The 15,874-nt window shown below is 43.6% G+C and overlaps 1 protein-coding gene across 2 annotated transcripts in view; it reads right to left on the bottom strand.

Moving 5' to 3' along the window:
• The window catches only part of LOC138286477 (nuclear envelope pore membrane protein POM 121-like), a 114,183-nt gene extending 98,527 nt beyond the window's left edge, over positions 1–15,656 (bottom strand). Inside the window, exons 1-5 of one of the 2 annotated variants that reach the window (XM_069226773.1) lie at positions 15,191–15,656; positions 13,125–13,337; positions 12,457–12,612; positions 6,647–6,727; positions 3,937–4,108 (exon numbers count right to left, since the gene is read on the bottom strand). In XM_069226773.1, coding sequence (XP_069082874.1) covers positions 3,937–4,108; positions 6,647–6,727; positions 12,457–12,612; positions 13,125–13,337; positions 15,191–15,573 — 1,005 coding nt within the window. In that variant the 5' untranslated portion in view covers positions 15,574–15,656. The remainder of the gene's footprint in view (positions 1–3,936; positions 4,109–6,646; positions 6,728–12,456; positions 12,613–13,124; positions 13,338–15,190) is intronic. The other variant, XM_069226772.1, reaches the window with a different exon arrangement.
• Positions 15,657–15,874: the final 218 nt, after the last annotated feature.

Below are 15,874 nucleotides of genomic sequence, written 5' to 3'. Positions count from 1 at the left end.
AATAGCTATGCATGAGGACATCATGCCTAGTAGTTTCATAACAAACCTTACCGTGTAGTATTGGTTTGGTTGCATGCTTGATCTTACATTTTGGAACGATTGAACTCTTTGTGGACTTGGGAGTGGCAATTGCTCTTTGTGTGTGTGGAGTGTTGCTCCCAAGTATTGTTGTAGTTGGGATGGTTGCAGATGTGACTTTTGGTAATTTATAGAAAACCCTAGTTTGTGTAGAGTTTCTATGACTTATTGCGTGTGAAATTGACATTGTTGTTGAGTGTTGGTTTTTATTAGCCAATCGTCCAAATATGGGACTACGTGCATGTGCTGTCTCCTGATATGAGCTGCTACTACGGCTAGGCATTTTGTAAATACTCTGGGGGCTGTTATTCCGAACTGTAGCACTTTGAATTGATAATGTTTGCCTTGTATTACAAACCTTAGGTATTTCCTGTGAGATGGATGGATGGGTATGTTGAAATACGCATCCTTGAGATCCAGTGTTGTCATGCATTCCCCCTTTTTTTAGTAAGGGAACTACGTCCTGAAGTGTTACCATGTGGAAATGATCTGATTTGATGAAGAGATTCAGTGTTCTGAGATCTAAGATAGGTCTTAATGTTTTGTCCTTTTTTTGGAATAAGGAAATACAGGGAGTAAACACCTGTTCTCTTTTGGTGATAGGGTACTAGCTCTATTTCTTTTTTTTTTTTTTTTAGCAGTGCCTGGACCTCTCTATGTAATAGGTCTAAATGTTGTAGAGACAGTCTGTGCAGTTTTGGTGGCACATCTGGAGGGAATGTTGTGAATTCTATGCAATAACCATGTTGGATAATTGCTAGGGCTTGGTTTGGCAGGCTGGAATTTCTCTTCCTCTTGGGAATTGTCCTCTATAGGAACCACGAACCCGCCCCCCCCTCCTTTGGTATTGTGACTGGTAGGTGGGTTTTGTTTGGGAGGTGGATGGTTCAGATGTCTGTTGCTGAAACCCCACCTCTAAATTGTGGTTTCCTAAAAGTGCCTCTGAATTGTGCGGAGTAGAGCGCGCCCATGGCTTTGGCCAGGTCTGTGTCCTTTTTCATCTTCTCGATCGCGGTATCGACTTCCAGCCCAAACAACTGATGTTGGTTAAACTGCATATTTAGTACCGCTTGTTGTATTTCTGGTTTGAATCCAGAACTCCGCAGCCATGCATGCCTTTGAATAGTTACAGCCGTGTTGACAGTCCATGCTGCTGTATCTGCAGAGTCTAATGCAGACCTTATCTGATTGTTTGATATGGCCTGTCCCTCTAACTACTTGCTGGGCACGTTTTTGGGTGTTCCTTGGGCAAGTGCTGGATGATGTCTTGCATCTCGTCCAAGTGTGCCCTGTCGTAGCGTGCAAGTACGGCTTGCGAATTTGCAATTCCCCATTGATTGGCTGCTTGTGATGCCACTCTCTTGCCCGCTGCGTCAAACTTTGACTCTGTCAGGTGGTGGGGAATCCCCTGACGATTGTGAGTTCGCCCTTTTTTCTTGCAGCCCCTACAACCACGGAGTCCGGTGTGAGTTGTTGCGTTATAAACAAAGGGTCTGTCAGTGTGGTTTATATTTCTTTTCGACCCTAGGCGTGATAGCTCTTCCCTTTACAGGCTCTTGGAAGACCTGTTGTGCGTGCTTGAGCATGCCCGGTAGCATTGGCAGGCTTTGATAGGATGCGTGGGTGGATGCCAGAGTGTTGAAAAGGAAGTCATCCTCCACTGGTTCAGAGTGCATTGTTACGTTGTGGAACGTAGCTGCCCTGGCTAGTACTTGCGTATATGCTGTACTGTCCTCTGGTGGTGAAGGCTTGGTTGGATAACACTCTGGGCTGTTGTACGATATTGGTGGATCTTATAGATCCCATGCATCATCTTGGGTCATCCCAGTATGTGTGGGTGACTGCATTAATCGGTGTTCCCACTGGTGACAAGTGTGGTGAGTGCAGTGGGGAAGGTTGTGGTGACTTGTCTCTAACCACTTTGGCTTTTGGTTGCATCTCTGATTCTTGAAAGGCTAGTTTTCTTTTAGATTTGAGTGGAGGGATAGTCTGAATCTTGCCTGTATCTTTCTGAATGTGCAACCTTTGTTGCGTTTGGTCCGGTTCTTCTATATCCAGATCTTGCTCAAATCTAGGTCTTTCTTTGAGTTGCATCGAAAGCCCTTGCTCCTCAGTGTATGATGTTAGTTTCGGCTCAGAGGCCGGTTTTTTCGGTACCGAAATTCCTAATGTAATTGTCTTTTTCTGTTCCGAGGAGCTTTTTCGGGGCTTGCTTGATTCGACAACTCGATGCCGAAATTTTTCGGTGCTGGAATCTCGACCTGAGTCGGAAGTCTTCGGCAACTCTTTGGCCTTTCAATGCCGATGTTATCTGGTCACCTTCCCTGCTGTGGGTTGAGCCATGGCCTGCTGGCGGTGGCGTCCCCGTGGCCTTGAGTTTTTTGGTGTGACCCTGGGTTTGGGACGGGGCAGGTTTACACAGTTTGTTGCACCATCGAGGGTCGTTCACCTTCGGATTCATCAGAGTCCGTTTCTTGGATGGAAATTCTTTCTTCCTCCTCGACGTCGAGATCTTGTTTCGGCTTCGACGCCATTTGTAGTCTTCTTGCGCATCGATCTCTCAAGGTTTTCTTCTATCGAAACGCTCGGCAAGCTTCACAAGTATCCTCTCTGTGTTCAGGCGACAAACACAGGTTACAGACCCAGTGCTTGTCTGTATAAGAATACTTGGCGTGACACTTAGGACAGAAACGGAAGGGGGTTCGGTCCATCAGTCTTGGACGACGGGTGTGGTCGGGCCGACCAGGCCTCGATGAAGAGTGGAAGCCCCGAAGGGCCGCCGAAGCGGTCTAGATGTCGGTGCTGATACCCTAACCTGGTACCGAACGAGAAGAATACCGACGAATGATACTTAGCTAACTTTCCCGTTTCGAAATACGGAGTGAAGAGGAACACGTCCGAACCAGATGGCGGAAGGAAAACAATCTAAGATGGAGTCGACGCCCATGCGCAATGGAGCCGAAAGGGAGGAGTCACTCGGTCCCGTGACTCTAAAAGACTTCTTCGAAGAAAAACAACTTGTAACACTCCGAGCCCAACACTAGATGGCAGGAACAGTGCACAGCATGTGTAACTGCAGCTACACATGCCATCGAACATATATAATAGAGACCTTATATTTTTACACTTTTGCTGCAAAAGGTCTCTAAAAAGAAAGGTGTCCCTAAAGTTGAAATGTGCATGACAACCAAGTTCCTTCCACACCTTTAAATGAATGATTGCCCATTTAAGATCTTTTTAATCACAGTGCTGAATCAAGTAAAATGCAGCCCAGTCCTGCTGTTAACCACGGGGCAGCATTGAGAAGGTCAGCATGTGTTTCTCCACTCCCCACTATCTCTCCTCTTCACCCTCCTCCCCCTTTCAAAACAATGAGCAGCAGAAAACCGCTCTTTAATGGGCCATCATGAACATGTTTTGTCAGTTAAATCCAACCTGGGAGTATGCGTGTCAAAAGGTAAGGGACTACAAATACTCTTCAAAACCTCCACCCTACTTCTAATAATCACATTGTAGATATATGTACACAGGTCGGTAAGGCCTGCCTGACCAGAATAGTATGTTTATAATGTATTCGAATTAAAATGCAAACAGTAAAATAACAACTCCAATGTTTAAATAAGTCTAGATATATTTAAACATTGCCAATTTAATAGAAGTGTGAGAAATGCAGAAGAGGTGCCCGACGATTGTTTTTTTTTCAAAGGGCGCGGGGTTGGAGCATATGGAATTCCCCAGTAAAGAGGCTGGACGTCACAGCGAGCTTACCTGTAAAGTCTCATGTCAGAACTGCTGTTCTACTGTAAATAATGCAATTAAAGTCACTAGAGTAAACTGTAGTATTAAGCCAATGATTACCTTTACAAGGCCACGAGAAGAGCTATAAGAGCTAGTGATTGCATTCCGCACAGATGATTGTATCCCAGCTGTGCCAGTGTTGTTCGCAGAGCCGACTGATGAAGTGCGGGACCTCTTACTGTGGTTATCATCAGTGCTTTGAGAGTTCAGAGTCCTTTTCAGTATGCCTGGTCTATGGATAAAAATGAGATGATGAAAGGAAACCAAGCACCATCCTTACAGACCCAGGCCAAAGAAGCCAGCAAATGCTCCAAAACTGGCCATACAACACATGAGCAGACTCCACACTACAACCAAGTGTGTGGTTGACAGCTCTCATATTATGCAATCTCACACCGACAGCACCATCACCTATTCCAAGTAGCACTTGGGAGGTCACTTAATATGAACACTGGTTTTGAAGTTAGTACACCCGGGACAAGCTACATTCCCTTCTCTGCTTTAATAAAAATACATATATACACACATACAAGTGCAATAATATGAGCTTTGTCACAATTGGCGTCTAGTAAAAACTAGTTAACCTCTCAATAAAATATGCTTAGGACTCCAAACGATCAAATAAACCGTACATTCACCACAAAGATTTACTTGTCGAGGTTTTTCTGTTGGCCTCATCAATACATTCCAATTGATATAAATGCACTTTACTTTCACCTACATTATCTTTCACCAACTTAGGCACATTGTACCCCTTGGATGCTGTCAGATACAACTCCTCCATCATGCGTCTCCTCTTAATGAGTCTGAGGGCTGCAACGCTCATTTGGGTTCCTTAGCCTGTGCCTTTTCACCCACAACTCCCTAATGCAATTGCATGCTCACTGTATGACTCAGCAGTCCTCATTTGTATTGCAAGATGGCAGTTGCTACTTGCAGCTGCAAATAAAATTTTAAAAACGCATTTAAAGGTTTTTGAAAGCGCTTTGCAAAAAATGGAACAGGCTGGCAGTAAATGACAGCTGCTGGGGGAGGGAGGGCCGTTAAGAAAAGCAACACAGACTGAATATAATTCACCCTTAAGGGCCTATGTTTTAGCATATGCTTTTCACAATAAATAAGTCAGGCGTACTGCCGGGGCTGTGACGTTTCACGGAGAGGGTAAGCAAAATCCTGGCCACGCCAAGAAAAGGCATCCAAAGCAAATGAGTTTGTCAAAAACACCCCCATCTTGCAGTTAATTTGTAGAGACCAGTGTCAGTTAAAATGGCCTTCCCAGTCTGGGTCTCGCTTTGGTGCTGCAGTCCGTCCAGCACGTGGACAAGTAGTCAGGACAGCTGGGTGCATACACTGAAGGAGCACATAAATACAACACCGCAGCGGGCCGGGCCGCAGGGGGTGAGGCAGGCAGAGTGACTCGGCAGAAGAATGTGCTTACCGAACGGGCAATGCTCAAATAACCGGGAAACGGCTCTGGCCGTCTAGACAGCCTCGAAAAAATAAACAAGCATGCTTGAAATACATGCTGACACAAGTTCATTAAATAAAATACGCTGGACAACAAAATTAAAAGATAGCTCAGAAGACAAACAAAAACACAACACACATGGAGCGAACTGCGTGCCAACACAAGTTCATTAAATAAAAGACGGACAATATTCACAGCCGTGGGCTGAGCGCCTTTGAGGCGGTAGTGCAGATGGCATGCCGGAATGGGAAAAGGGATCCCCAAAAAGCACGTGTAAACAGTACATGGGCCTTGGGACACTGATAAGAGTAAACAACGAGGAAGAACAGGAAACTATGCTACAGCCAACAGAAACGGAGGGAAAGCAAGGGGCAATCACAGGACCAATGAAAAGCAAGGGAGCGGGATGCAAGCCCCTTTCAAGATATATATTGCAAAAGATTTCACAAAGAAACCTAAAAAGGACTGGTTCCCGAAGCCCCGATATCTCTTCCCATTAAACTACGGGGTTCTAAATATCCAGATAATATTGGATGCTTAAGAGAAACAGTACTGCTTCCCAATTGAAACGCTGCTTTCCTGAATCAAATACAATTCTCTATTACTCTGAGACAACTTAAAATAAACTGAAGGAAAAACAGTTGTTCATCAACAATTGCTACTCCTGATGGAGCCTTTCGATCTACAGGCAACACTGTTAAATTAAGGTAAAGGCGGTAACAGTCTATGGTGGAAACAGTGCCCCACAGCAAGATTGTGCTCCATTTACTCGCAGATTTAAAGAAAAAAAAAAAAAAAAAACATCTGTTCAATAACTATTCAGAACACCCCTACAGACATATTTCCTATTCTCACAGACATCTGGAAAAGTACCTACTTATATGGATCCTATCTTTCACTTGAAAGTCCATACCTCAGCAATCACGCAAGAATCAGTCCCACTTTATGTTTGAACCCCTCTACTCTCTACCTAGTCCCAACCACAATGCCACAGATAATCCACTCACTTTATATATAAAAATTAAAAAAAAAAAAATAACACAAGGGAAAAAAAGTGAATACTCAGAAGTCAGCTTGAAGAATGATGCTGCAATACTACGAAAAGATGTACAGAAGAATCAATTTGTCTCTAGACTGAAATAGATTTGCCCTCGCCTAAAACATCAGCAACTACCAACAATAAAAAAAAAAAACTAATAAAAAAAATAAAAAAAACACACAAGCATCCACTAGTATTCCAAGTTCAAACCCCGATCCCATATGAAACAGTTTAGGCCCTGTAGCTTTTCCCTTCTTACTTACTTTGGTACCAGGGAAGCAAGCGAGCCATTTGCCACCAGGGATTCGAATGCCGACTGTCCACTGCCACTGCTGTCATGCCGCCTATAGAAGGTGTACAAACGGAGTTCATCTCACAAACTGAACAGAGAAACAATCACAACCGTTATAGAGACTTGTTATGGCAGTGAAGAAGGAAAAGATCACGAACAGGTGAGAATGAGCTTCTTTATTTCAGCCAAAATCCACCAACGCACATCTTCCAATACTGAAATCCGATCTCCAACGGTCTTCAGTTGGAAGCAGGATTCCAGAACGGGAATCTGGATGACTATCCCCGCACCACAGGTAAGTCACCCAGTCACGTGGAATGCATACATGTAATTTCAACACTTCCCCTCCTTAAGGAACAAAAAGGTTTAAAAAAAAAAAATATATGTTAGGGGGGGGGGGGGGGGGGGGGGTGCTGGCTTGGGGTGTCAGAAACTAGTCTGCGATTGCAGGCTGGTCGATACCAGTCAGCCAGCACTTTAGAGGACTAGTGGGTCTTCAAGGGGCACCTCTAAGGTGCCATCTGCATGCATGCAATAAACCCAATACTGGCACCAGTATGAATTTAATAAGACAAAGTGTTTGATACCAATGACACTGGGCTTCAGTGAAGCCATTATGTAGCTGGGTAACTTGTCATATCAAGTTCCTGGTACATACCTTAAGATGGCTTCCCTGTTCACTAGTAATCGAACTAGACACCTCATGCAGATATGTCCTCACATCAAATATAACACACCCTGCCTTAGGGCTTAAAGGCCTGCTGTAGGGGTGCATTACATATAGTGACTTTTTGCCATGTCAGGTTTTCATACATTAATTACACCAGGTCATGCAGGCTGTAATGGCAGGCTGCATACAATATGTATGGGGTACCCTAGGGTGGCATAATATGCTGCAGCCCTTAGGGACCCTCTTTGGTACCTACTGCCTGGGTATCAGGGGGTACCATCTACTAGGGACTTACAAGGGTGCCAAAGTGTGTGCCATTTGTACACAGATTAGTTTATCTCATTTTAGGGAAAGAGCACTTGTGTCTTGGTTAGCAGGAACCCAGTGCACCTTCAGTCAAAAAAACCTTAGTACCTGTGGCAAAAAAGCTGGGGTGACTATATCTATGTCAAAAAGGACACACACACACACACCTTCACCTTTTTCTCCCTGCAATACTTCCTCATCAACAGCACGAGCCTCATTTCTGACCCTTCTTTTTTCTTCCAACCATTTTGGTACACAATTCGAATGAATTCCTGCCTCTTAGTAAAACTAAAGATGATATTCCCGTACCTAAACATGGGGTATTTTGGTAATCCCATATTTTCTCCCTCAAATTTCCCAAAATCCAAACCTCGTGTAAGCCATTTGATTGCCCTCCTTAAGTATTCCATTTGCTCTAACTGCACAATTCGCCTGTGCCCTATAGAAAGCCACAGTGTAAGGTTTTATTTCTTTGCTTCTTAGAAAACATTCTATTTTATCAGAAGCCAGCTATACACTGTTGTCAGTGACCTGCTCAGATGGCAAACCCTCAACAGAAAAAGATTTATTAGACATGAAGTTTAATGGCTGTGCAAGAGCCAATTTCCTCCACAATTTTGTAATATTTCCATTTAGGGAAACAGTCACAGGCAACAATCATGAAACTTAATTCCTGGCCCACTGCATTAATGGGTCCTACAAAAATTCAGCGCAAGCTTTTGTGGGAACGGCACCAATAATAAAAGGTGTTCTTTAACTTCCAATGCTTACTGGAGAGAATGTGTTCTTTACAAGTCTCCATCATAACGTCTACATCCATGGCTGGCCACCAAAGTAAGAGTGAGTGTGTGTAAGTGGAACAAACGTATTGAATCTTAACAGCACCCCAGATTCCATGGATAATTCATCGGCCACATGAGCATAATTAAAAAGCTCCCCTTTCAGTTGTGGCCAACCCTTTTGTATGTACTCCAAAACTTTTGTAGTAGGCTTATCCTACTCACATGCCAACAACCACTCTTTCGTCAAAGCTACCCAGACAATGTTCAATCACAGCCACAACACTCATCCTCAAACACCACCACACTCCTCTTTACTGGTCTTCACATGTAAATGCAACAGTCAGCCCTACAATTCGCACAGCCGGGGATTCTGCATTTTGAAGTTGCACTTTTGTAATGAGGACAAAGTTCTCAAGCGTTGCAAAGAAGTTGATGCGACACCTTCCCCCCCCCCCCCCAACCCCCACCCACTCCTTTCCACCTACTTCAAATAATTGGACGCAAATGCAACAGTGTGTTCTACACCCTTTTAACATAAGAGCAGCAACCCAACAGCACTCCGTGACAATGCATTTCAATCCAGAACTGCGCGTTTTTAAAGCGGGAACCTTCAACAAAATTGTCTTATGTCAAGGAAGACTAGCTCTTCTTTGTGATCCCACTCAAATTTTCCATTCTTCCTTAGCATTTATTTTAAGTTGCTCCATGATTGGCACAGCCCTCTACAAATCTTGAATAATATTTAAGAAGACTAATAAATTATTAGAACACATCCTGGTCTTTGGGCCTAGGAACATTAAAGGCTTCTAAAAGATTAGATTCAATTCCAGTAAAAGAAATCCTGCGGCCTAAATAAATCAACTGTGGTAGTTTAGAACAGGCTTATCCAACGAGACAGTCATTCCTTAGGAAGAGGGGAGGGAGGGGGAACCCACACACCACCGTCAAGAACTAAATTATGCTAGTTAACTGAATTCGCAAAGATGGCAACCACTTTGGACTCATCCTTGAATAAACAGTACATTAACTTTTGAAATATGCTAGCTGCTGAAGCCAGCCCTAATGGTAATCTAAAATATTTTAAAGCTCCAAAAGAAACAATGAATGTGGTCGGTAACAGACTTTTCTGAAGGAACTTGATGATAATCAGCCCTTTAGTCTATTTTACGAAAAGAAAAAAAAAAAAAAAAAAAATGTTGATTACAGTAGTAGACAGCAGTTCCTGAATTTTGGGCAAAGGGTGACAATCAATATGATTATATTTAGCTGCCTTAAATCTGTGCATGATCGGATGTCATCCCCTTTTTTCTTTGTGATGGCTATGGCACTCGCCCACTCATGCATGCACAGACTAAATTTTAGAAACAATACTTAAAGTCTTCTAAACTCACCTTCCACACTTAAAGGGGAGTCTCTTACTTTATAGACCACAGGAACTGCTCCATCTTTCAAAATAATCTCCTGCTCGAAACCTTTTACTGTGCCCATCTTGTAGCACAAAACTTCTGAACTTAAGATTCAAATCCAACTCATTGGATTCCCTCTCAACCAACACAGGAGGTTTCAAAACAATACCCAGTTTTCCTTGTTCCACCCATCCCATAATCTCACTGCTGTTAGCAGCAAAATATTTCTCAGAAAAATGTAACGCATCTTTAAAAGTAACCAAGAGTTTCGATTTCAGAATCACTATAAGCCATAGCTCTATTATCAGGTGTATTCAATTTGGTATCCGACCACAACTTTTTTAAAGTGACCTCTGAAAGCATGGTGACTGGTGAACCAGAAACTGCCATAATTCTCACACCAAACCACCAATCGGCACTTAGCAAAAAGGACCCTTGTTACCTGCAGTCACTAACCTCTCGCTCACAACATCCACAGTCAGCACCACTTTGTGAGTTCTTTACTGATTAGCAATCCTTCAGCTTTGAGTATGCCATTAACTTTTACAGGAACTGAATTATTTAATGTGCACACAAATGTCCCATTTTAATTGCACTTTTTTCCCTTGTGCAGGACAACTAGAAAAAAATTGCTCAAGAGTAAAGAATCCACACCTGTAAAATACAACAGTGCGACGTGAAACAAAAAACAGCACCACTCTTCTTCAAAGCACATACATAAATACCCTCCTAATTACCAGCTACCATTCCGACTGACTCAGACCTTTCTATACCTGTAGCAATCTTAATAGTTTCTAACGTCGGATTACTGCAACATAACAAATGCTCTTGAATTTTCTTCGATGTACAATTTAATACATTCCAGTCATCTGCAACCCTCACCTCACTAACAGGTGGAGGCTGTAAGACCGATAGATGGTCGAAAACCTTATGGCCCTCAGATCCTAATCAATTAAATACCAATGCTGATTTTCTTACTGGTAAAGAGTTGACGGCATCCATGACTACAACAGATTTCGAAAACCCCAAACCACTGCCCATCGGACTACAGGTTTACCTGGATTAGCTAGAAAGTGGCGTGAATGTTGCATTGCCCCAACAGAAGCCATTATAAGGACTGGTTACTGATACAGGCTTAAGGTAAATTATTACGCATTATAACGGAACACAATTTTAACAGATAAAATAGTAGTATACTTATTTCCTCTTTGAAATATCAGGAATACGCATAAAACCTAATTCTTTGTAAACATGCAGAACCATATGATGGCCAATGAGCATGTGCTATGCAGGCTGAAAACGTGCAACTGGAAATTACAGTACAAACACTAAACCCCACTCCAAAAAAAAAAAAAAAAAAAAAAAAAAAAAAAAAAAGGTAGAAGAAGCACAAAGCGGACATTCATCACAAAATAAATTGTTAAACATACAGAAGACCTCCTAACCGAGGTAGCCGTCAGAAACATTGAGACCCGTGAAGATGTGCTCATGAAACAAAGCAGTATCACATTGTGGATGCCTCGCGTAATTTACATCCTATGGACATGCCATTCTAGGAGGCTGTTGAACACAGAACTGCAAAATCAGGAAACTGAAGCAAAACTGGAGACAAATGTGATTCATTGAGACGTTGCAGGGTGGCTGAACCACAGCTCTAGCATACCCAATGCTAACCAGAGATGCCCACCTAAACATCAGAAACCTGCAACGCAGTGACATCTTCAAAAAGCTCAACTGAGCATGTTGAAATGAAACACCAAACAATCAACATAGGTACCGGATTCCCAGTGCATCACCACTTCATCTACTCAAGTGCAGACCTCATCGCTGGTGCCACTGTGCAGCCATCGCAACCCCTCACTTGTTCAGCACAGCTCCAGTGACCAACAGGATTTGCTGAGCGAATTTGCACATAGAATGCCAGAACCGGCTATCCAAAGCCCCAAATAGACTCACTAGGATGCCAAGTTTAACGAGAGCTACACAGTGGACTTTGTATACAATAAGTGAGTTTTTTTCCTCGTCGACAATTTATTATGACAAGTTGGAATTAACTTTTTAATTTCATCTAAATAAGGAGCCCACCAACACACATCCTCTAAAACCCACATCCCATCTCCAACTGCCATCAGTTGGAAACTGGATTCCAGAACTGGAATCTTGGCAATTATCACAGCGCAACGGGTAAATTAACCTGAATACATACACATTACACACAATCGACAACTCTGAAGACAATCTATTTCATCACACCAAAAATCCAAGCACTTTAAGTGCACCAAGATCATGGTAGAATACAGTTCACGTGAGCCATGGTAGAACACAATCCATATAAGCAATGCCAGTAGGCATCTTCAGTAAGGAAGCACACAAGCCAAATTAAAAGCAGAACTGAATGCAAAATGCACCAACGATCACTTCTTCATTTATTAAATTATAACACAACAGGTGTGATTAGAAAGTTTTGCCATATTAAAAACATGTAAGGGTCACAGCAGCAAGACTGGCTTAGCTTAGTAGATCAATGAAAACTGATTATTAATAGCTATAAAGGCTTCCGAAAATGAGGGCACCGTATCTAAGATCCCCCATTTCCCATAAGGTAATTCCAGTTTACCTCCGTTTGTTTTCCTGGCCATCTAAATGTGTTATGTCCTCTTCCACAACCCTCTTTCGACTTGCTTTTAGGGCATTAAGCACAGTCTCTCTTGCACATGGGTCTGGTGAGACGTTTGTCACGGATTTAAGTACAGGAGAAGTCAAATGGTTAAAGCTGCAGAGACAAAAATTATCAATGAGACGAACAACTTAACATTTCTGGCATTAACATTCTTCCTTGCTCCCAACTACAAAACAAAATCAACTTTAAAACATTAAGTTATGGAAAATAGGTTATAGGAAGAAACGCTAGATAATTGTACAAAACATGCAGCAATTTATTTCAATTTAGATCTAAACAAGCTTTGAGTTGCATATCAGACTTTAAATGCACAACACTCCAACAAATGATTACCATCTGTACCATCAATTGTTTTATTTCAAATTAAAGTCTATAAGAAATCATCTGGAGCAAGTACAGCTAAAACTGTACCTCCTTACTTGCAGCACAGGATGCTTGCATGAAGCCAAATATGTAGGTAACTCCACAAGTGTATAAGTAACTTTAATCAAAAGTTTCACATCCAATGCAAGGATACCTGCAGTATGTCAGCTACAAATCATTGATGTTTATCGGAAAGATTCAGCTGTCTGCACAAAAATAGCAAATATACGCTTTACACTTACATGGGAGAGCGGGCAATCTTGCTGTCTGGTGGAGCAATCTTCACTGTAACAGGACTGTGCACAACTGTTGAGTTTTTTGCAGTTAACACGTTCTTGCGTTGGTAGCCATCCCAGCGTACCGTGGGCATTGCCCCAGTCATTGCATACTGCGTCTGTTGAATAGGATACCGCCGTCGAGGGGTCAGAGCAAAGCGGTTCATGCTTGAGGGCTCTCTGGAAAGTAAAGAATAGGTACTGGGCAACCAAGCAAGGTCATTCAAAGACATGAACTGTCAGATGCCGGGGAAACCAGGAGAAAACTCCGAGACTAGCCAAGCAATCGAGAGTCAATACAACCATTTGTAAAGCAGAGCAAAATCCAATGTAGCCAGAGGTTAAAGATAACCAGTGACAATTTTACGAGTTAAGTCAACGTCACATGTCCTTTGACACTCTCCAGCTGTGCGATATTTGAATAAATATGTACCATTCATTAACAATGTACTTTACCAATTTTAAGGTCTGTAATACAAAGAAATGGCTAGGAGCATCTAACCTGGCATATGTTATAGGTAAGGTGTTCTTCATGTTCACCCTGGCATGCTGATCTGCCCACTATCTACCCCACCCCCCCATAAACGTGTTCGTCATTCGAAGAAATATGTTGCTAGGTAAATATGATGTGATGCAGGACTTTGATTGTGAGGTCACAAAAGAAAAACGGAGCACGTACATCTATGCACGATTGAGCCCTCTTACCCGTAGGTGAGCATTATATATGACAGCATCATCATCATAATCATTCGTAAACATCAAGAAATCAAGCATACAACCATCACATCCACAGCGAGAGCGGCATCTACTACTCAGCTTTGGACATCATTAGATTCAGATCAAAGATCTCTTAAACCTTGAGTGGTCCGAATACATCTTTGCCTCCGATTCTTTAGAGAATTTGGGGGGTACAGAAAGTGTTTTAGTGTTTTTTTATGCACGAGCCCCGGACACTGTTTCAGTCCACTAGTTTAGGTTCCACCATGAGTTCTGGACCCAAAAATCCTTTTGGGTATACAGTCTTCAGCACTGTTTATAGGCTAGATGGGCATACGCTGTAGGACAGCTGCGTTATCCTAGCGGCACGGATTAGAATAGCTAGTGGTGTGACGACCGTTCAACAGTCTAAGTGACATAATGGGACCTGCAACACCTCACTATTCCATACAGCACACAAGATGCCAAACGCACCTCGGTGTTGTCGCCCTCTAACACCACCCTTGAACTATTCGCTCTAACACCATAACAGCCGCGTGGAACCTCACCGCATACTCTCCAATCCAAAACTTTACTTTCCACCGAAATTAAGAGCCCCGCCAAATCAGTGCTTAAATTAGCAAGTACTGAGTACATACACGCCTATGACTTCCAATGGAAAATACCAGCCCTCCGCAGTGTAGGTTCAATAGCTTTATTGAAATCGCAACTGTACGTTTCAGTACAGTAGCTTATAGATACTCTGGAATAGTGAATGCCTTCTCTTTTCATTTTCATCGCACTGTAACCCAACAGAATTACCAGTTTTTAACCCCGTTCCCCTAAACAAGGAGAGCGGCATTTTAACGGCTCATTCGGCGATTAGATTGTGTCCTACGAATAGTGCTGCCAACCAACACCTTTTGAGATATTTTGCCTAACCGGACTGTGTCCTCACGTGGATGTCTTCATCTAGTCAACCACTGCTACGCTCTTCCATGCACAGCACTACAAACCTTTCAACGTACATCACCCACGGCTCACCTCCTGCCCTGCAAACAAGCAAAAATGCCGCCCCCACCCCCATTCGCTTCAATGGGATCCTCAGCCATGTTCGCCTTCCTTTACTTCAATGGCATCAACATCCAAAACCACTCGTCCCCATCGTGCTTGAAAACTCAGGGTTAAGGGGCATTCGTTCTGCCACGGGATTCCTCCGCTTTCATTATGGTCACTACACGATCCTACTCGCCTGGAGTTTAGCGAATTATATGGCACAAGCACAAACTGCGAATAAAGGACCTTTCCTCTCCCCCCAAAAGTGCCATCACCCTTACCCGTAACTAAGCCTCCTCTGCGGGCTTGGTACGGCGGGGTTCGGCCTGTGTAAAGCCTCTCGCAAACGGTGCTGCTGACCCCGGGCTCCCTCAGCGCCTCCCTCGGGGTGGCCTAGATAGCTGCCCATAAGCATGGCGCGAGGAGAGGGGGAAGGGCCGCCGTTTGCACAAGGTTTGGGCGGGGGTTCCGGGAGTAGGAACAGCCCCGGAGGCCCACTGTGCAGGCACCAAGCGCCGCCGGCAAGCAGCAGAAGTGGCAACACTGCCCAGGTGGGCAACAACAGCCCAGCCCCGAGTAACAGAAGAGCGGCCCAGGCAGCCCCCCGCGCGCGGTGCCTCACGAGCACCAAGGTCGCGCTGTGGCGCCCGGCTGCAGGAACCATCACGGGCCGCGCGCGGGACACCTTAAATATCCCGGCCTGCCCCGCGCTAGGAGTACGGCCCTGCGTGCCGCGTCACCGCAGCTTAGCAACACTTCGGAATCGCATTCATGGAGAGTGAATGCAAAATTTACCCAAAAACTGAAGAAGGACGAGAGCCACAGATGCCTCACGAAACGTATTAGGCTAGCAAACTATTGACAAAGAAGAAAGACTACAGTAGCTTAGTTAAATAACAAGACAAGCTTTTGAACAATAAAAGAAAAACCCGGCGGACCCGTTAAAAATTTTCAAATCTATGGCA

This window comes from Pleurodeles waltl, chromosome 3_2 (genome assembly GCF_031143425.1).
Source record: "Pleurodeles waltl isolate 20211129_DDA chromosome 3_2, aPleWal1.hap1.20221129, whole genome shotgun sequence".
NCBI classification, from domain to species: Eukaryota; Metazoa; Chordata; class Amphibia; order Caudata; family Salamandridae; genus Pleurodeles; species Pleurodeles waltl.
This window is presented reverse-complemented; position numbering and strand designations above follow the sequence as displayed.